Raw genomic sequence first — 23290 nt, 5'->3', positions numbered from 1 at the left:
CGTTTTGGAAATCTTGACAGTAGTAAAAATGTAAAAATATGAGAAAAGATATTTAAGATTTGTTTAAGGTGCAATCATCTTTCTTTATTTTCATCTTTCATTCGCAAACAAATCCCTTCCTACACCTTAGCTTGCTGAACAGCTTCACTGGGTCAGTTGAAAAGGCATGAGAGACAAGGGAGAGAGGGAGGGATGAGCATGTGTGCATGTGTCTGTGTGCAGGAGAGAGAGAAAGACAGAGAGGGAGACGCTGCATCAACCCGGCATGCAGCAGCAATAGCAGGCTGTGCTTTGGGATCCATTGTTCCATGTCTTTCCACAGCCGGAGCGTATTCCTTCCCATTAAAACAACACTGCAGAACAAGCAAAGAGAAGGACAGAAACATTAAGGGATCCCAGCTTTGTCTGACCAGGATTATTTCTATTTGGGAACATTGTTGTGGACAAAGGAGGAACCACACTTCAGCTCTTTGCTGTTATCCAGGCTTGCAATTGACTGCATTGGGAAGTACGCTCTGGCAGCGTGGTGGCCATGGGGCTGCCTGGCGGAGCTCGACTTGTGCTGGGGGTTTTAAAACAACCAGCGTGCCTCTTCCTCTGGAGGTTATCGCTGCTCTTTTTCTCCATGTGGGCACTTGATGCACAAACCACTGTAGAAACTAAACCCTTATACATCTGGCAAACAGGTATGCCCCTTTTTCTTTTATCACCTTCTGAAATGGGAATTCCCAGTTCTTTGGTGAATGTTTTAATGAAGTGACAACAATGCTAAAATGTTTGGCATAGCAAAGTGAAATCAAGGATATTCTCTGTGTTCTTGTACAATTTTCTTCATTACTGGCAGTTAATTGTTCCTGCACTTTGTAGCATTACTCCTAGTCTCTTCTGTGGATAAACTGTACCTTCATTTACAGCTGAAGTTTACTGGTGAATGAGGCAAAAGGCAATGAACTGGAGCCATCTTGTTGTAGTTTAATGTGTTAACATATTTACTGCAGTCTCAGAAGGGAATGTCTCTTGACCCCCAAATGGCTGGTGAAGGTGTCACTTGTGCTTCTTACTCTTTGGTTCTGCTTTCGTTTGAATGAATCCAGGCAGCTGGGACTCCTCAGCTGCCTTATGCTTCTATTTGACTCATTTATCACAGTCTGTTGTGTTAATGAGAAATGGTTCATGCACAATAGGGGCGTGTGGCTCTTTTCTAAGTAGGTTAAGAGAGTGTAACCTAAAACACAAACAGTCCATTTTATTTTATTGTTGAACAGGCAGAAGTTTTATTTTTGTTAAAATCATTTCTACTTAGTTAATTTATAATTCATCTTGACATAAATTGTAATGTTTATGATAATGTAAGTTCGGAGCCTCACACTGAAGGCAGTAGAATATGAGAGTCTTTCTGCTTGTGGTGTTTTGGGTGGTGCCGGCTGAGTCTCATTCAGTGTGAGAGAGCAGCACATGGTCAGGAGGACAATACTGATGCATGGTCCAGTGATCAGAGTGAAGGAGGAGGCAGAGGGAAAGAGGCCAGAGGGACAATCATGGGAGCAGGAGTGAGGGTATGGATCTCTATTGATCTATTGGGATTGAAGTGCTCCTTTGGTGCAGCTGAAGATCAATGTTCTCTTTCTGTAGTGTGTAATCTTTTACTTTCTCTTCATCTTAGTATGAGTTTCACTGGGGTTCTGTTATCCAATCCCCCCCGCCAAAAAAACAAAAAAAAACAAAACAACAAAGAATGAGCTGATCAATCGAAATGGTCCAGGAAGTGCCTGTCAGCCTATGAGATCAATGATAACTTTCTTCCATTTCAAATCTACAGCACTGGCTTGTTTTAAAAAGCAGTGAAATGAATAAGTGGATTTACTCTGAGACGCTTCTGCTCTCAATATAAACATAATAATTATTCTTAACTTTTAGGATACTTTACATCAGTCACTAATGTATTTTATTTTGCTTTATAAGATTAATGTTGGAAGTATTTATATCTTTGTGACAAGCCCTGTCGTCAGCCTTGCCAGTGGCCCACTGTCCTCTTTTACATTTGTACTGTTGGTCTGAGACGATACCAACACTTGTGCAACACTTGTGAAAAATACTTTTAATGCCAATCAGTTAATCAAAATTCAAAGCCTTTGTTGTCCTCATACATGTGTATGAGGAAAGTAGAACAGCTGCCACTGAACAATGCTTGTAATAACAAATCAGTAAGATTCTGAAGCAACTGTGGAGAAAAACCAACCAAGTACGACAAAGCATAGTTTCCTGATTTCACTGATGTTACGGTGATGATTTCAATATTATGGAGATATTGTTTCAGATACTGAATCAGAGATTTATGTGCTCTTCTGTTGACATTTCACTATCAGTATTCAGGTAGAAAAACAGTTATTTAGATTTGTGCTAAATGCGAATCCTACCAAGGACAAAGGCGTTGGAATTATTTGCTCAAACTTTGCAGGTTCCAAAGCCAGAGTTTTGGTATTGAATGTTTAATGCAATTTTGAATAATAAACAAAAATCTTCCACAAAACAGAGAAAAGGAAATAATGTGATTAGTATTCAATAAAATAATCAACTGATAACATTTTGTTTTTGGTAACATATGATTATTTCTGTAATGGTCATCACATTTGTTGTTGTATTCATTGATCACACCCTGCAGAAGGAAAAGCCTTTCCTGGTATTATGTGCTCTACCTCCCACCGTGTTAAAGCAGGGGAAGAGATTAGGGATCGTGAAACCAGAGCAGATTGGCCAGACAAAGTTAACCTAGATACAGTATAGACATGTTTATATGTTTTCTCTGGCTTTACTGTGTTGGCTCTTAGCTTACCAATGGCTGCTTGGTTGACTGTCAGAGGAGAGCAGCAGCCTTACTCTGAACAGCAGGGAAGCATTTTGGAAAGCAGGTGTTTTTGTCATGTTTCGGTCTCAGATCACTTTTACTTTGACACAATGTAATAAAAAAAATAAAGTCTTTTAGCTTTAGATAAAATATTGTTGTCCAAAATATCCCACAGGATTAATTTGGTGCTTTTAGTAACATAAAGCCAAGTTTTTATGCTGGTTTTGTCCCGATTTGCTTTTTGACAATCTTAGAACATGTTCTAAGATTGCTACGTAAGACCATTGCAAGCAATAATCCTGCCATGTGTGGTTTGATAAGACTGATCAGGTCTGGTTGTATGGAGTTAAAACAGTTTCAATATTTACAAATGCAGAGGACAAAATACACCTGTGCTAGCTTAGCTCCATAGAATAGCTCACTCATTTAAGTCACTAGCTTGTGTTGATTGTTGCACAATTAAATTATCCTTCCATTTTCTTACACCCTTATCCCATTGAGGTCAGGAAGGGTGCTGGTGCCTATCTCCAAATGTCAACGGGCGAGAGTCAGAGTACACCCTGGACAGGTTGCCAGTCCATCGCAGTTAAATTAAATCAATTAACATTAAGAATCAGTACAATGGGACAAGTAGCTAATTATGTTAAGATAAATAGTTAACTTACCCGTCTGCTGTCGCAGACAGCAGCAGGTGAGTTATCTGTACTTCCTCATGGCTACAGCGCTGTTGGAATGGGTTAATGTGATTGGTCACCCCACAACAGAGGACTGTCTCATTGATGTGTGGAAACGTGAATGTTTAGTCAACATTGTGCGCAAGGAATAACAGAAATGACAAGGAGTGACTATGTGACTGGATAGTGTCAGATAGAAAATCTGTCTCACACTATCCTTACACACTGTGAAACAAATCAAGCTCCCTTGCTTCTTCCAGTGGTGGAATTGGCATCTGCAGGAATACACCGCTCCCAGTCAAAAACAACCGGAGCAAAGAGGAGCATCATCCTCATGTACATGGTGCTCAATGTGCTCATGCTAACTAGCCTTAGAATTCACCACAGGCTTCGTTCTGGGGAACTAGCTGTAGCATAGCACAGAGGAAGGGGGATGTGTGTGAGCCATGAATACACTAACATGATTGACAACGCTGAGACCTTCCTTCTTGGCTAAAATGAAGCAGATTAATATTAATCCCAAGTGCTGACAGAAATTGAATTTACATTCTATTGCCTCCCTGTAAACTGGTAGGTTACAGGACCGCCGTATGAGCAGGTCAGTAAATAAATTAAGTTCATACAGAGCAATGTATGAGCATTTGTTTACATGGGGTGGGTGATAGCATAGCCATGCTAGCCCTTCCTACCATAAATCAAACACACAAAAGACAGATCAGTACTTATATCCCAGACACTCAGCAGAGGAGAGGCTACACTGAACATCAGACCATAGTTCACAGTAGTGACAACTGTTAAGGCAAACTACTGACATAAAAACTGCCATGCTATCTCTAGGACAGCTAGAAGTAGTGATCTGATATTACAGATTTCCTTTCCGATCCAATTCTGAAATTTGATGCTGATACTTTGTGCAAAAACACTTAATTTGCCTTTTAAATCTAAAAAAAATTAAATCTTGACTTTATAAAAAGAACACAGGACATCACTTTAATACATTCATTTCAAACTCAGAAGTCCATTGACATAGCAACCCCATAGCTAGGCTATTTTAGCAATAGCAGAAAACCACACAAAAATGTGAAATATTGTTGCAAACTAGAAAAAGTATTGAAGTAATAACCCTACTGAGATAAATTCTTGTTTAATCATTAAGAACTTCTAGAAAATGAAAGTTGAAGTAGCTCCATGTATGATCTGCATTACGCATTTACCAGGTGGAAGAAAAAGTAGTTCCCATCAACCATTCAAGCAAGATCTCAATAATTACTTTCTAATGTGTTCCTTTTAAGAAACATTGTTTAAAATGACTGAAGTGTTGTAAGTATTGATTCTTGGATTTGAGAATTGATCTTAAAGCATAAAATCTGGTATCGGAAGTATCAAAGATGCAGATTGAAAGATATGCTTCCAATCTGCTCATCACTTTTAGCAGCAGAAGGAGGAAGCATCAGGCCAAGTAGACATGCTTTTTTTAGCGTACCATTTATTCTGCTACAGATACAAAGATCAATTACGTTGCACTGTAAATGAAGTAATGCCCCACTTTACAATCCGAAACAGGTGTACTCTAGTGCTGAAGGTTGTGCATTTATCAATATATTTGTGATTTATTTGATGGTAAAATAGATATTTTTTTTAAAATAAAAACTGTCAGATAAAAAGCACAGCCATTGTTTGGTGCTTCAAAATATTGTTAAATTGCTTCCATTGTCCTTTATCACCCACCTTGTACCTACCATCACTGTGGTCAGTGCACAGTGTATGGATTGACCAGAACAACAAACATCTCCACAGAGTAAACCAGGGGTCCCCAAAGTCGATCCTCGAGGGCCGGAATCCTGCATGTTATAGTTCTCTCCCCGGTGGCACCAACAACCTTTTCAGCACATCAATGTTCTTCTTAGGCCTTCTAACAAGCCATCATTTGATCCAGGTGCATTAAACCAGGGAGAGAACTAAAACATGCAGGATGCCGTCCCTCCAAAACCCACTTTGGGGACCCCAACCAACGCAGTGACCAATAGAATTAGGAGGATCTGTTCCCCTGTCTGGTCACCTGCAGAAAGAGCACATAGGGGTCAAATAAACCCCAGTACCCTTCTTTCTCTCACAACCACACATAAAATATGTGTGTTCCACTATAACTGTAATCTCTCCCCATGTTTCTGCCAGACCTAGCTTGTGTTCTCATAGTCTAAAGAATAGTTTTTTATCCGAAGGACACATGATATGTTACCCACATCTACAGTTCTTGATAACATTGGTTAGTGTGACAGAAAAGGTCCCCACTATGACTACAACAGAAATACATTCTTATAAAAATAGAAACACTCAAATACCATTGGATTCGAAGACAATGTGCCTGTCTTTTCTTGAGCTTCAGGGGAAGAGCAAAGAACTTCTTCAGTGCCAAAGCTGACTGACTCAACCTGCACCTATATGTACAAACTTCTATATAAGCGAAGTAGGGTGAAGTACTTTAGATTTATTTTCATTGTAAGGCAAAGCACCACATCTTCACAAACTAAGATTATTTTTCATGTGTTTACACACATAAAAATAATACACCTAAAACTGTGTAAAAATGATATAATTCATACTAAAAGATCAAGCTTCATATTATTGTGGGTTGTTTTTTTTTTTGCATGTTTCATGACATTTCATATATTTCAAGTTGTTTCTGTTGAGTGTATAAATGAAGTGTAGGCTTAGATGGAAATGTGTAGGTCAAAATTAGCACAGGTTTACAATTAATGTTGAGCCACATCTAAATGACATTCAAAGCAAGGTGAGCTTTTGTAGGAGGAAAATCTGTTTTCTTCTCTGTCTCCAGCTATGTGTGTAGATTATTTTAAAGCCTTTGTGTTTTTAAACACCTTGCTGCTCCTTCAGCACCATAGCTGGGGGTCGTCCTATTAAAGTTAATGGAGGCAGGTGAAATTGTTTGTTTACTCTAAGCTTCATCAGGTGCCAAATTGCAGCCATTATTCTGTATGGGTCTGAAGAGCCTGAGTTTAAGTGTTGTATTCTGCCTGGTGGGTTGCCCCACGGGGAGAATGTGTGTGTAGGGGTGCACACACAGGCCACAAACACGCAAACACACAGGTGCTTGTACCCACCACGACTCCACCAAACTCAACATGATGCCTTTGTCTCTCTTCTCTGGCTGCCATCCCAAATCTGCATTAACATATTCCCATTTCTCCTCTTGCTGACTTGACAAATAAAAGAACATTTTCAATACAGAATTTTTTTTATCTGAGCATGCTTACAAAAGCAGAGTGATGCTGCAATTCATCTTGCACCAACGTCTTTAGTATTTTATGCTGCTTCTTCTGTGTTACCCTCTATGCTCCTCAGTCTAACATCCAGAGAAACACCCTTTAGCTTAACACAAACACACACAATAGGCTTTGTGCTGAATGTGTGTATGTGTGTGGTGCGCCTCATTACTCCTAGTGAGCAGGCTGACAGTGGGGGAGGAGTGCTGCTGTCAGTATCCCACCTGCAGGCATTGGACATGGAGAGGCTCAGTAATTATGCACAAGTGGAGCTGGTTCGATCCAAATACAACTCCACTGCACTGCCACCAACATGTCTGTCAGCAGAGCAGGCCAGTTAGCCCAGAAGAGTTTCATAAAGTCATCTTCAAATGTACTTAGATGACTGGAAACTCTGAAGAAGAGTAGACTGCAGAATTCAGTTGTTTTCCCTGTCAATAGTTCAGAGATGCACATGAACTCCCCTCATGCCCCAAGACTTTTAGGGTCAAGACTAAGCCAATACAAAGACTGTCGCCCTGCACAATAAAATGTGAAATATGATCAAAATTGCTTTTTAAATTGATCTGAAAGACCCACAGTCTCATAAGAACACCCAGATATTAAATGCTTTCAGCTGAAAAACATTTAACTGATATCATTATCAATTCAAACTCTTCATTCTGCTTTGTTTCCATCTCTGTGCCACAATCCACGGAGGTCTTGTGCCATGCCTAAAAATATAATTCCCTGGGCAGTTGCCCGTATGCTCATGTCGAAAACCACCACGGTCTGCTACTTTAAACATATAGCAATTAAGTCAATGCATTAATGGTAAACTATAAACTCAACTATGAACACTGACCAAGGAGCAACAAGCAAGAAGTAACCAAGCAGAAGGCATGCTCCCTCCCTCGCGCTGCGTGTAGCCAGGTTACCCTTACCCTGACAAAAACAATCATAGAGCAATGCGCATACTCTGCGTGCTCTTCCATTCTTGTGTTTTATTTATTTGCTAATTAAATAAATATCAATGTATATAATTAAATAAAATAAGAATAGCTACTACAGTGTACCAGAGCATACAAGAACAAAGAATGGCTCTCAGTGAGACTCCAGTTCTGTCTTTCTGTAAAGAGCCATTCAGAAGAATCAGATCGTTTGTGAATGTCACATCACTGTATAGCAGAGTTTGATCACAGCATTGTCCCATATATGCAACATGTCAGTCAACACCTCTGCACAATAATTCAGCGCAGTGAACGTTTTTTCATAGCAAATGTAATTTGTCCCTGTACAGCAGTGGTGCCCAAAGTGAGTCCTGGATGGCCGGTATCCTGCATGTTTTAGTTCTCCCTCTGGTTTAACACACTTGGCTCAAATAATGGCTTATTAGAAGGTCTACGAGGAACATTGACATGCTGAAAAGGTTGTTATTACCAGCAGGGAGAAAACTAAAACATACAGGATGCCGGCCCTCCAGGACTGACTTTGGGCACTCCTGCTGTACAGCATTTACAGTATGTAGCAGGATTCTACTACCGACGATTAGACAGACATCTTCTACCGCTCACAGAAAACCACTGCACACTGTGTTGGGTTGGAGTGGCATGTGAGAGTGAAAGGGGGAGGCAATGTATGACTGCAGTAACAGAAACACGTTATTAGTATTATTGCTAGGATTTTAATCGGTATGTAAGTCAGTCATATAATTTATTTACCATAATTTAGTTTTTTGATTATTCCTAAAATTTTGGAACATGCATCCTTGTTTTGAGTTGATGTTATTTTCCTCAGGTGAACATTTTTAAACATTGGCACCTGACATCACATGGCTGTTGATTTGAAATAGCTACATATACAGGTGTGCCTGGAATAAATCTTACACTATTGAGGCAAGCAGCAGTTCCATAAGCTACACAAGGTGCCATTTTTTTCCACTGGAGCACCTGTCCCCCAAAATATCGGTTGAACCCTGGGTTCATGAGAGCATATGGATAGTAAAGAGAGGCTAATTTTTCAGCATCAATGTGAATCCAAGTACACATTCAAATCACTGAAAGAAAACCTTAAATATTTGGAAAGCCACTGTCCATGGGTAGATCTGACACAATATCTACTGATGGATCACAAGAGAAATACTTACACTGTTAGATTTGGTAAACTTTTGAAAAGAGGGAGCAAAGAAAGTCAAGATCAAGGCTGTTGATAGAGATCAGACTGAATGCAAAAAAATGAATGCAGTTGTTTCAAAGGACAAAGGTGCATCATGTTCTTATTCTTTGTATGACAGAAAAATGGTATTTTAACAGCTTTGTGCATGTTTGAGATTCACTAATTATTAACAAAAAAGCTCCCTGTTCAAAATGGCTAAATTTTCCTCATCCCTGATTTTCCTAATCTGTCACATGTCACATAACCAAACACAACTTGACACTAAAGTTGCTAAGCGATCCGGCTAACCACATTACAGTGATTAGGGTTTCCTGTACTTGGAATAACCCCCGTTCACTTACAGGATGCAGCTGTAAGGTCTTGGAAATGTGCCACCGGATTGGCCTGAAAAGCAGAAAGAACCTCTTAACCTGCTTCCTTTTTCAGTGTCTGATGCTGTGACTTGTTATTTTGACCAAGAAAAAAAGTTTGGTTGGGAAATAGACGCTGGTGTCCTGTATGGGAAGCATCAGTACATATTGAAAATGATAAGAAACTGTTTTGAAATCTTTCTTTGATTTCATTCAAACTGCATCCTGTAGCATTCAGACACTCATTAATCCTTTGATTCAACAACTGGGCAGAATAATCTCTCTGATGCTACAATGACTGTCTTCATCATGTTTACACAAATATTTACACTGAGACGTGTTGATTTACAAGACACAGTTGATTTCTACTTTATACTAAGTTATCATAGATAATTTAATATTATTGATAATTATTATTGATAAAATTTGTTACTAAATTGTTTTGGAAAGGGAGGAAAACTTGTGGTACTGCTATGTATTAGACTAGTGAATACATTTGAAATGTAGCTTTTTCCTACGCCCTGATGTGGGATTTCTCCCTCTTAAGAACAGGAAGGGACTGTAAGGCAGCTAATTTGGGATTAGCAATTTGGTTTTTGGAACCAGAGATTAGGGGCATTTGCCCTGCGTCCAAAATTAGCTGGTGGGACAGATGCTTGAAATGATTTGGTCCAGGTCCAACTTTTTCTTATTTCAATCAATAATCAGACAATTAGTAATCACTCTAATACAATTATCAACTAAAACAGATAAGCTCTTTAGGACTTTCCTCCAAGTAGTTAGGTTTTGTGCTTAAGAATAAATGTTCAAACTTTCATTGACAGATAAGTCAAAATAACTTTGTTAAATGCCATTTCTCTTGGAAAGGTGAATCTCTCAGTGTATTTGGAAAATCTGTATTTCTAAATTGTAAAGTTTAGAAGAATTTATGAGAGGGGACATGAGATGCCAGAAAACAGTCTTATTACAGGAAAGGATAGAGAGCGTCTCCAGCTTTGACCAGCTGTTGACTTTCACTGAACAAGTTTGGGTCTGGCAGCAGGATCTGTCATGTCTCTTTTCTGTCTGACAGTGGCATTACCTGTCATGAATTGGTGTGGTGTGAGGTGAGGGAGAGGCAGCAGACCCAAGTAAAGTGAGATGAATGATGAATTTATTGACAAATAATCCAAATACTAGTGATATTACGTGATGTGCCGAGGCTTCGAGGCGTGTGTCGAGTAATGGAGGGGGCGTTTCCGTAAAGCGCGTATCGAGGCTTGCTTCATTTAGGGGAGGAGCCAAAAACGATGACTTCTTAGGGATAAGAGTGAGCACAGCTCTTCGACAGCTAAGGGGTAACATTCCTCTTGCCACACTGCTATTAAGGACTTCCAACAGATCTTCAGCCAACACAGGCCAACATGATTTATAAAATTCCACAGGCAGGCCATCCATTCCTGGAGCTTTGCCATTTTCCATGCTCAGCAGCGCCTCCTGCAGTTCTTTCAACGTTAGAGCATGCTCCAAATTGACATTGTCTTGATCCGACACTTTTGGTAAATCATTAAGAAACTCTTCTATCATCACAGAGTCTTCTCTAAACTCACTGGCATATAACGTTGAAAAAAAGTCCACAGCTCTTTTCCGCAGTTCAGTGGGATCTGTCAACTCTTTTCCATCTTCAGAACGAAGGCAATGAACGAGACGATTTTGTCTATTTTTCTTTTCCAAACTGAAGAAGAATTTTGAGGGAGCATCCATTTCAGAAACATTTTGAAAACGTGAACGTACCAGAGCTCCCTGCGCTCTGAGCCCAAGCAGATCAGTCAGAGCAGCTTTTTTTCGTTTGAGCGCCTGAATATGGCCTCGATTTTCTGTGGACTCGCAAAAACTCTGGAGATCCACAATTTCAATCTCTAATTCTTCAATAGATTTTACCATTTCTCTTGTAACATTGTATGTGTATTGATTACAAAACTGCTGAATTTTAATTTTACCAATATCCCACCACTGCTGTACAGATGCAAACTGAGATTTTAAAAGTCTCCATTGTTTCCAAAAAAAAGAAAATCCTTTTTTAAAACATCCATCATTTAACAAGACAGTATTGAAATGCCAATATGCACTTTTAGGTCTTAAATTATTTATAAATACATTTCCTATGACCATTCCATGATCAGAAAAGCCCACTGGACACAAAGTGCATGATCTAAATATTTGTAAATGATGCCCAAAACAATAAAACCTATCTAATCTTGCCAAAGTAACATAATTCTCTTTACAATGAGCCCAGGAATATTGCCTTATATTTCCATTTTTAAGACGCCACACATCAGCTAAATCATAAGTTTCAATAATACATTTCAAAATTTTCCTTGAATATAAATGTGGCTCCAAATGATTTCTATCTAAATCATCTATTGTACAATTAAAATCCCCTCCTAAGAATAAGTAATCTGTTGACGCGCAATTTGATAGTGTATCTGCTAACTTTTCTAAGAAAACACAACGTTCACCTGAAATCACAGGAGCATATACATTCAGTAAAATAAATGTTATATTTTCATACTTAACAGTAACCTTTAACAATCTTCCAGATATAACATTTTCAATTTCTATAGAAACTGGAAGAAAATTTCTTGAGAAAAGAATAGCAACTCCTGCACTTAGTGACGTTTTATGACTCAAAACAAGATTTCCATCCCATTCTTTCTTCCAATCAACCTCATTGTCAACATCACTGTGAGTTTCTTGAGCAAAGGCTATATCAATACCTTTAGATTTTAATAGTAAAAAAAAAACAGCCCTTTTTTTACCATCTCTTGCACCGTTTAAGTTTAAAGATGAGATTTTAAAACAGCTCATAATGACACAAAAAAAGATCCAAAGAAAAAAGAAAGTACAGCTTTCCATTTGCTGTTTTTTAACTTTCATGTAACTCACTTAATTCGAGCTCTGACTTTTTGCACCAGTTTTCGAAGTCTGTATACTTCAGTGTCCCTTAACCCATCAGATGTCCTTTGTCTCATTAACCATTTAATTGAGTCTAAAAACAATTTTCTATTTGGAAAAAAATCGTCTACGACTACATCTCTTTTTCCTTTTGTTACTTCCAAAAATCTTCTTATCTGTTCCAGACTGTAACCATTAGTACTCTGACCATCAGGAATAGAGTAATCAGAAGATTCTCTATCACTATCAGAATCAGATAATGCCTCTGAATCACTTTCTTTCTCACCCTTTTCTTTTAACTGAGTCTTTTTAGGTTTTATCCCTTTAGATTCTTTACATTTTCTTTTAGTCTTTGGTACTTTAAAAACACTTTCATCATCCCTGATCAAATTTTCTCCATTATGAACCAAGTCATCAACATCCATTTCATCATGTAATCCTTCTTGTGTTGTCATTTGACTCCCCCCTTCACCAGAAGCATTAACATCGTCAATGTTACATTCTGAAACATCGGACTGTTTTTTTTCTCCTGTTGAAACTCCTTCCTCAACATTATTTTCTAGATCTCCTTCCCTAGCAGCAGCCACCGAGGCTCCCTCCTCAGCTGCCCCCACTGTAGCTCCATTGACAGTATCCGCTGATGTTCCTGGCTCTGGATTTTCGTTAACCTGAACAGTCTCTTTTTGAATATTTTCAGGGCAATTACGAACTGAATGGCCCTCCTGGTGGCATCCAAAACACCTCATAGTTTCCGTTGTCGCAAAAATTGTGTAATCAAAACCGTCAACTTTAAATTTCATCACTATGCTCAGTTCTTCAATATCATTTTTAAGAATCATAAATACTTGTCTTCTAAAAGACACAACGTGTTTCAACTTTGATGATTTGCAACCTGACGGGAGCATTTTCATTGTCGACACGACCTGACCGTGACGTGACAATTCTTTCAGTAACACATCATCGCTGATGAAAGGTGGCAAATTAGACAAAATGATCTTCTTAGCAGGGTTCATTAAAGGAAAAACAGTAGTTTGCGTACTTCTCAAAACAATTCCCCTCTCAACTACGCAGTTCACCTTCTCAATCGAGTCCAAAAACATAACCACTGCATTGTTCATCCTGGACGCTGCCTTCACACTTTCGCACCCAACAATTTCCCCAACAGCCAAACCACACTCCTCTACCGAAAAGTCCACGCCAACTGGTATTTTAATACCATGTCGACGTGAAAGGCTCCTAAAGCCTGCAGCACAGTAACTTTTCCCGGCCATCTCACCAAGCTAAAAAGCTTGGTGCTGCCGGAAATTTTTTTTATTAAACACCAGTGAAAACAGAATATATTAAAGTGCAAGACAAAAGAAACACCACCGTGAAAAGTGAAGTTTAAACCTTTAGAAAACCTCGCACTCGTTCTCCGTCCACTCCCCACATGCAGCAAACGCTCACACATGCGCACTCGAGAGAGAGAGAGAGAGAGAGAGAGAGAGAGAGAGAGAGAGAGAGAGAGAGAGAGAGAAACAGAGACAGAGAGACAGATACAGAAAGAGGTAGAGAAAAAAGACACAGGCAAAGAGAGAGAGAAAGATATATAGATCTAGAGATAGAGAGAAACAGAAAAATAAAAAATAGATATTTACAGAGAGAAAGAGATAGATACATACAGACAGAAAAAGAGAGAGAAAGAGAGAGAGAAAGATATATAGAGATAGAGAGAAAAAAATATATATATACAGAGAGAGAGGGAGACACAGAGAAAGGAAAAAAGAGAAAATCCTATCCTGTCCCACAGCTATCCTATTTTTAATTTTAATTTTAATTCTAATATTAAGGATACGTGAGTTTTCACCACTTGATTTAACTTGAGTTACCTTGAACTCCAATACCATCATCACACACATCATAAGCAGATTTGCTCTGGAATAAGCAAGGTATTGATCTAAATGAATTTTTATTTATTTTTCTGGGATTAATATTTAATGTTTTTAGACTTTATTATTTCAGGACTTATAATTGGGTTATTTATTTAATTTGAGCTTTTTACTAATAATCTCACTATTATAAATAGGATTGGTTAGTTAGTTTTAAAGTTCTTAATTTTTATAGGATTTTTAAGATAGCTGTGGGACAGGAAAGGATTGTTTTGTATATATATTTCTCTCTATCTCTATCTCTATACATCTCTTTCTCTCTCTCTTTGTCTCTTTTTTTCTTCACCTTTTGTGAAGTCATTCCCAAGAGCCATAATAGACAAAAATTCAATTCATCACACGTGTTAAGATACAGCTGGTTGTGATTATACACCTGGCCAGTAGGTGGTTTCGTGTGAAAATGCAGCCTCAAGAAATGAACCCTTTCTCGAACCAGTTGGCTCAAGTGGTTCAATGCCTCATGAGGCTTCATCTCACCATCACTACCAAATACAGTCCACAAAACAGTCCAAAACACCGGGCAGCACGGCCAAGCGGAAGCCAGGGCTTGACTCTGGCAGCAACCAGTTACACAAAGAACTAGACAATGCACTGGGCACACTGACAACTGAGACAACTTAGATAAGGACCCGAAGGGGAACAAACGACACAAGTGGGGTTAAATACACAGAGGGTAATCAAGGAAACGGGACACACCTGGGAAACAATCAAGGGGAGATAGGACAACACAGAGACTCAGACACACAGGAAACTCGAAATAAATACACAGAAAAACATGGAACCTGACATTACCCAGGTTCCATCTGCCTGTCCTCTGAGGATGGAAGGTTATTCAATCATTTGCTGTTCATCCTTTGAGACCAAATTCATGCAGTCTAACAAAATTACCTTGCTGAAAGATTAAAGATCAGGGAATACAATGAACTGAATTGTGAACAAGTGGATCAAACTTATGCGTTGACTCAACTGAACATTATAGGTTGAGAGAAGGGCATCAATCTGCCCTTCTCTCTATCTCTTTGCTGCATAGCCATCCTAAGCAAATAGGATGATGTTCTTAAAAAAATTAATTCTACTATTTTATCCAAGCTTTGTGTTTACTTTTCCTGTTTCTATTTAATTGATATATTTTGTCTGAGAATGCAATATGCCAGATAACATGGTTTTCTGGTGCAAGGTATTACTTTAAGCTCTGAGACTAATGAAGTAAAAGACTAAATTCTACTGACTGAGTATTTATCATGAGGCTAGTCAAGGAGAAAAGTAATCAAATTTACTTCTAACTTCAAAGCAGACATTTTATCTGTTATGAAAGATAATTTGATTTGAAACATTAAAATGTGACAAAATGTCCAACTGATTTCTTAAAAATTTATTGTATTTGTTAGATAATTAATTTACGTCCAATCTAAAAGAGCCCAGGTATAAACTCCTGTGTGTCTACTGTACTAAACTCCTTTGAATGCAGATGAGAGCAAGAGATGAAGTTAAGCAAGAAATTTAAATTAGTCAATGTCTCTTTCAAACAATTATCCACCATTGTTATCATCTGTTAAGTCAGAGTACATATAAAATAATAATTTTATTTTGCATTAATCATGAATAAAGATGAAAGCATTTATTAAAATGTTATTCCATTTATAAATCTGCAAAGCTTCCCAGGTTCTGAAGCTGAGTAAGAAAACAACCATTTTTCAAACTTATCCATAGAAGACATTGTTTCTACAAAGCTGAAGATGAATAAAAATCCTAACATCATCAACAGCAGGTTGAGATGCAAATACAGAAAAATCTATAAATCAAGAACAATGTTGCTAGAAATTTCCCGATGAATTTCAGCTAAAAAAAATACACAAAAATCTGAGCTCATATGTTTGACAGATGTTGCATGAAAAACACTAAAGTTAAAAATCCAACAGAGGAAGGCATTCTCCTATGTGATCCTGGTTCCTGATGACAGAGTTCAGTCCTGGTTTCTGTGCTCTCTCCTGTGGCTCAGTATGTTGAATGCACCACAACCTCCAGAGCTCACAATCCAGTTAAGCCAAACTGTCTTTGCTGAGTATTTAGGTATATTTTGAAATGATCACATGTTGAAGCAGAATCATTGAAGACACCAAAGAACCTGCAGTCATGAATCTGTACTGTTGCTAAGAGCTGTTGGTTATAATTATTGTTTTTCATCTTGATTGAAAACACATTGTGCTCCATGACCTGTGAGAAGTCTGTTTTCCTTTTTGTGTTAGTTTATAACTTTATTACTTTCATTTTCTGATGTTGTAATGACGTAGTGTTTGCTTGGTTCACAACATTTTAGTCAAGCTTGTGTTTGAGGTGACTTATGTGTAAATTTGATTCGATTGCAGTAGTTGATTGTAAATTATTGATGTAAAATAATTTACATTTGATATCCCCTGCTTTAGCATGTGTTTTTATTGTAGACCTTGTTTGTTACTACGCAATAGCCAGCCCCGCCCTCTCCTCACAACTCCTCGGGCTGACTACTGAACCAGTTCTCTGTCTAACAGGTCCGGAGAATCTCTAAGACCTGGGTCTTACCCTGAACAAGATCTATAAGAGATAATCTATTTAAACTGGTGGCGAAAGGGATTCGTCTAGCTCTGACCACCTTCTTCCAGAAGTTATGACCCTTCCCAGTTAAGGAACAATCAACCGAGTAGCCCTCACAGCCGCATAGTTCCAATAACCACTTCTGTTAACGGTAGTTCCCTTTCTAAAATTGTAACGTGCACTTGGTAACGGCTAGATAATTTTTAGTGACTAAGACTAAGATAATCACAGGGTCATTATTTTTCTCTCACCAAAGGAAAGTCTGAAGCCACCACATTACTAGAATCATGAATACTGATTTTACTATAAATAGAAGAACTTTAATTCAAATGACTCAATTAATTTCAATGTCCACAACCTAATCAGAATTTTTAAAATATATGAATTTATTAAGCAAGCTTTAGCAGGGAAAATGACAGGCATACAGAATTTACTTGTGATTACCATACAAAGAAAATCAATATAGTTTAGATCAATTCAACCTTTACCTAACAACCTCCCTACACTGTCATCTATCTATCAAATAAGGCTTTGGGGTGTGGCACAACTCATACCCATCGATGGTATCGGATCTTGGCAACAGGAGTCCTTGTAGTCCTTGGTCAGAGTCTTTGACTTTGAATCATAAATCCTCTTTGGAACCGAAACAAAATGAACTGTCTGCTTCATCCAGCCGAACAGCCCTTAGTCGATCCTGTGACTTTTGATCAGTTCCCCAAGTCTGTTGCGATGTGGTTTTGAGTTCGCTGGGTAGAGTGCAGAGTTTGGAAATCAATGAGGAACCAAGGCAGTGGGTCGGTGGATCTCGCCCTTTGGTCCGGCGTGAGGAGCTCCGTTGTCCTCCTTGTGAGGCGCTTTTCTTGGTTCAGGGCGTAGTCCTCTGCTGGTCTTCTTACCACACTTGTGTAGAGTCTCAGCGCCATGACGAAGAACATCGTATCACCTCGGTCTCACATTTTTATACGTTTCTGCACTTGTGGGCATGTACCCCAGATAAAGAGAGAGCAGGGGTGCTGCTTGCGTTTGCCCGCCTCTACACTCAGGCCCCAACCGTTGTGGGAGATTGCACACCACTCTGGTGACATTCGTGACTTGGGTCATATTGACCCTGTTGCGAGATAACGTGCTTTGACACCTGCGACTATTGGAAACTTTCTCAAGTGGCAGGCATACTTGTGACCTGGCAGTTGCACAACTAAACCCACTCTCATGTTCTGACATTTGCAGTTTGCACCCACCTCAGCCTTCCTTCTCTTTCTTTGATTCTATACTCTTATCCATATAATTAACTTTAATCAATAAAGTTTGTTTTATATAAAACATCAATTCATTACATTAGATTATTTGATTTTGGTTCATCGTTACAGAAAACATACTAAAATACAGAGATTACACATTAAGCAATCACTATTAATCAACACACAAAGCTGTAGCAGTCTCCTAGGCATTTTATAGAAAAAGAACATCTGTAAGCACATCCTCATGACTGCGCAACCAGGCCCCAACTCTTAGCTCAGGCCTTCGCCCTGGTTACTGTTGAAGGTTGCGAAATAATGCACCTGTGACACTTGTGACCTGGGTCACTTTGACCCAGGCACGTAGGACACGACTCCTTTTCCGAGAAAAGGAGCAACTGCATCCTCCAAACTCACATCTTCGCACCGAGAGTTGCTAAAGTCGCACCCACTTTTGCTCAACAACCTGTTTCCAAATAAGGTGTTGACCATCTCTGCTCTCCTGTTAGTTCCTCTTTCTCCCTTAACCTTTCACCTACAATCTACCTCCAACACATCAGTGATCTTTAATTGCAGTTACACCTTTGACACCATTTCAAGTTCAGAGTAAAAATCACATTTATAACATTTCAAGTTCAGAGTAAAAATCACATTTATAACTTCTTTTACTTCTCTGATTTATCATTCTTTTATAATGTTATGATAACCATAATTTATCAGTTACTCTTATTATAATCTTAATGTGAGTTATTACAAATGTTTTCTGTAAAGAAACCAAGAATAATCCATGATTCTTATTATTTGATATCAAAGTTACAGTTACTTGTTTTACTTGTAAGAGTTCCCACTAATGTAAGTGTAAGTGTAAGTATTATTACAAGTAAACCAATATTAATATAAGTATTTTACTTTGAATCTTATCCAATTACTCACAATATTTAGATTTCTTTCTTTAAAACTTTCATGCTTTGAGATAAGTAATAGTCTGAACTATTTTTATAAATCTGCAGGCTGGAAACTTACTTCCTCTTTTTCCAGGAAACTGCTTTTCCTGTTTCATGACTCTCTCTGTCTTGACTATGATTTCTTATGATTAAATAGAAAAAAGTAGAATTAAAGCAAAGTTTGCAGGAGACAGAAACAACACACACAACCAAATTGATTTTATTGACATTTAAGTCTAATGTTGGGTCTAGATTTTACTTGAGTAATTAATTTTAAAGATAACTTTATTTATTTTTACTGTTAAACTAAAATCTCCAGCATGGGGAAGTGGGATGATCTCGGATTTTCTTGACAACCTGTTATCCTGCTGTCTTAAATATTAGACCAAATCTGTCTTGTTATAGAGATTCTAGATCACCATTCTATCATCACCGGTAGAACTGAGTAAGAAATCCTCACTGTGCTGCCTTTTTTAGTTGGCAGTGATCTCCTGTCACAGGTGTCATGATTTCTGGAAGAGGTGATGAGGCAGAATGCAGCGGACCCAGGTTGAAAAGAATGATAGTGGTTTAATGATGAAAATAAGCACAAAACAATCCAAAATCCAGGCAGCACAGCTGAGCAGAAAGGCTAAGGCTCAACACTGGTAGCAACTGGTAACAATGGACAAACAGACACGGCATGATAGCATCGACAGACTGGTACAACAAGGACCCGACAAAGACAGCGACATAGGTGGTATTAAATACACAAAGGGTAATCACAGAACGAGACAGACCTGGGAACAATCAAGGGTAACAACACAGAGAATCAAAAGACAGAGAAACCTAAAATAAACTATCAGAAAAACTCAAATCCTTACAGCCGGTGGACACGGTGGTGTTTAAGTCTTCTGTACTAAAGGCAAAATTAGAGCAATGGGTGAAAAGGAATCAGACCTGGAACTTTCTCCTGAGTTATAGCAACAGAGGAGCCAGCATTAGCTGTGTCTGATGTGTGCTGACACCTTTTGGGGTGACACCTTTTGGACCTGGAAAGACTGAACCAGAACATGACTGTTCTGGTTCAGTCTTTCCAGTCTTTGTGTGTGACTCTCTGCTGGAGGCACTCTGGACGGAGCAGAAATAACTTTTGTTGTTTCTTGACAAAAGGAGGTGTTGATGCAGCTGTGTTAATGTAAATGCAGGTTGAAGAGGTGTTGCCTGGTGTAGTTTTAAAAACACTTCAATTACTTTAACTTTGCATAATAATGTTCAGCAGTAACAATTTTGCATGAACTTGACTGGGTGGCTGTACGACATGAAACCGAAGGCTACGAAACTGATGAGTAGTCTATCCATAGGTGCCCTTAACGGTTTTATTTACCTTCCACTACATTAATACATGATAAAACTTTGTAATCAGATGACTGAATGATGTCCAGATTACTCATCCCTTTATCTGACAGATATGTTACTGCACTCAAGAAACCAAGTAGACAGAACTTGAATACGCCTAGTGCGGTTCAGGGTGGGGGGATAAATTCAGATCACACAATAAAATTCTCCAAATAGCGAAATGTTTTTCCCACTTCCCTGTAAACTTAGCTTCCTTTACTTGGACATAAATAATGTAGAATTATAGAATAATAAACATGTAATTCACTCATTTACACACTCAGGGGTTGGCTACATAGCAGGCCCACGGGGAGCTGAGGGCAGCAGATATCATTTCACATTATAATTAATGAATTATATGCTTTAGTAAATGCTGCTCTAGAGTTGCTTCTTGAATAAATGTGAAACATCTTCCACACAACTCTGACAATAATCTTTATGGCAAACTCTTAGTTTGGCTAAAAATAATAATTTGAAACTCAGATTAACTAATTTGTGTCAATTCACAATTAAAGTCAAAACATTGAAAATAAAATAAACAAAACAAACCCATTTTATATGTAGTTACATTCAGCCCAGGTTAAATTGGTAAATTCCGACTGACAGATATCAGGCTGTGTTTATTTGTCACAGATATACACAGCCTGGTATGAATTCAGCCTGGTATAAATTGAATTGGGTTTATATGCTGACTCATTCCAGATTACAATCTCGGGACCTGGAGCTGATCCTAGAAGTCAACAGATTACAGACAAGGCATGCACTCAACATTTTATGTCTTCATTGCAGGAGCAATGAAAAGCATTCATCCATGATGGTACTTCATTGTGTAATTCTGTGTCTCAAAAAAAGATTTTTTCTCCCTGAGAAACCCCTGGAGAACCTTGGAGAACCTCAGAGAACCCTGCCAGTTAGGAGATTTGAACTAGTAACCTTCTTCCAAAAAGGAAACAGTGGCCATGGCAAAAAACAGTCTACTGTTCATTATTTGCTTTCTTTGTGTTGCATCCATTTTCCAACCATATTGTCTTTTTATTAGAATTCATTTCTGTTAAATTTTATAACAGTTGTAACCTCTATAAGCTAAAAGTGTTCTCTAAAATGGAGAAAATATTCTATTATATGTGAGATACTAGTTCATGATCTTCAAAGACTATCCAGCAGGAACTCACTCTGGATCTTAAAGTAAACTGAAGTCACATGTTTGTGCTTGTCAGCAAGATTAAAAAGTAATAGTGGACATGTTAGTATGAACGACCAGATTAATTTGAAATTATAATTATAATATTCTACAATATTCATTGTATATTATTTCAATGACCACATTGACAAAGGCAAATCCCTCACAGGATCTGTGCTCACCGTATGTTCATAGTGAACATGTTTTTTGAGAGTTGACACTGTGTGTTACCCCAATCCTCATTGTTTTTTTTCTCATTTCTTCTTCTGCGATTACCCCATCCTGACAGATGCACTGCACTGCACTGCACTGCACTGATTACTTAGCAACACTTCCTCCCTGTTTGTTTTTCTCACCTTGAAGAAGATCCTTTGAGGACTGAACAGATTAAAAACAAAAATGTTGAACTCATCATAACTCCATGTTTGCTACATAATGCTTTGATTCCCATCCATTGCACGCTTTCTGGTGTCCTTCAATATTGTCACCTTCCTTAAATAATGGCCTACATCATGTTTTGACACAATTGAATTGGACCAAAAAACGTTACCACCTCTTTCTTTCCAAAAGATGTTTTAGGCAAAAAGAAAAAAACAAACAAACAAAAAAAAAAACACTTTTGGCCAAAAATAGACATTATTTTATGAAGGTAATGTTTACTTCATGTAGGACGAATCATCATCACATCTGGTTTGGTGTTTTCTGATGAATGTTTGGTGTCATCGTCAATTTTTCTGAATAAAATTAAAAATATCCTTGCAATCTGCAGCAAATCAGACTATTTTTGTTTTATGGTCATAGTTGCTTTTGTCAGAAATATATTTTCTAACATGTAAATCTCCTTTCAGAGATTCATGAAGTAATTTTATTCAACTGGATAATCAATATTGTATAAGCATAATCCAAAACAAACAAACAATATTTAAAAAGGTGTTTCAAGTATCAGCCTCTGTGTGAGATCCTTTTGCCCTTCAGTTTCTCTCTGCATTATTTGTCTTGTAGGATCAGCAGCAAAATATCAGTTTTATCAAATAGCTGCCTTTCATTAAAGCAGAGCCATCTGCTCTTGTTCCTCCATGATTGTCAGTCAATTGGCAGAATTGTGCATGTAAAGCCCAATTTAAAGCAGAGGGATGGAGATCAAAGGTAGCCACTGACCCATCCCCCTTCGCTTGTTTCCTTTCAGGTTTTTCTGCAGTCTCAGGGGATTTAACATAAAAGCTGGCATTGCCTCGTCTTTCACTCCACTAAATCAGAGTGGAATATTCAGAAATGGGAATTTTTGCACAAATGCTGAACCCAACAACTCCCCCATCACTAGCTATCTGCTGACGTTTGGGGTTTTCGCTAATGAGACCAAGCCAGACAGTGCAGCCAAGGAGACAGAAGAAATGCTAATGCTGATGTGCTCTGGAAAGCCAAACAAATTTTATTACAGAGACAATTCTTTCAGTGCCACAGAGAACCTTCATATTGTGATGTAAAATCATATAATTAGGTCATAAACCTTAATGTATGATATGTTGAATCTATTTCTCTATTTTTTATTAGCTAAAAAATAGAGAAATTTTACATTTATTGAACATTTCTTAATTGAACTAGATAATATGAACACTATTTAAAAAGTGTTTGTTTTTCCACTGTCTCACATTAAATATAATTAACATTTTTCTGTTTCTGTCAGCTATGATTAGCAAAATTCTTTCTACTTTCCAAATACCAGAATTATGATTTAGATCTTTTTTTTGATTTCCTCAAAGTCAAATGTTTAAAGACATGTTCTCAGTATTCAGTAGAAATACCTGACGTCAGAG

General features: G+C 38.1%; 1 protein-coding gene across 4 annotated transcripts in view; it reads left to right on the top strand.

Moving 5' to 3' along the window:
• The first annotated feature begins 231 nt into the window (after positions 1–231).
• Positions 232–23290, top strand: part of thsd7aa (thrombospondin, type I, domain containing 7Aa) — an 84462-nt gene continuing 61403 nt past the window's right edge. For all 4 annotated transcript variants that reach the window (XM_044139119.1, XM_044139118.1, XM_044139117.1 and 1 more), the window contains exon 1: positions 232–686. In XM_044139119.1, the coding sequence (XP_043995054.1) occupies positions 533–686 (154 nt within the window). In that variant the 5' untranslated portion in view covers positions 232–532. The remainder of the gene's footprint in view (positions 687–23290) is intronic.

Source organism: Gambusia affinis, linkage group LG14 (assembly GCF_019740435.1).
Source record: "Gambusia affinis linkage group LG14, SWU_Gaff_1.0, whole genome shotgun sequence".
Lineage (NCBI taxonomy): Eukaryota > Metazoa > Chordata > Actinopteri > Cyprinodontiformes > Poeciliidae > Gambusia > Gambusia affinis.
This window is presented reverse-complemented; position numbering and strand designations above follow the sequence as displayed.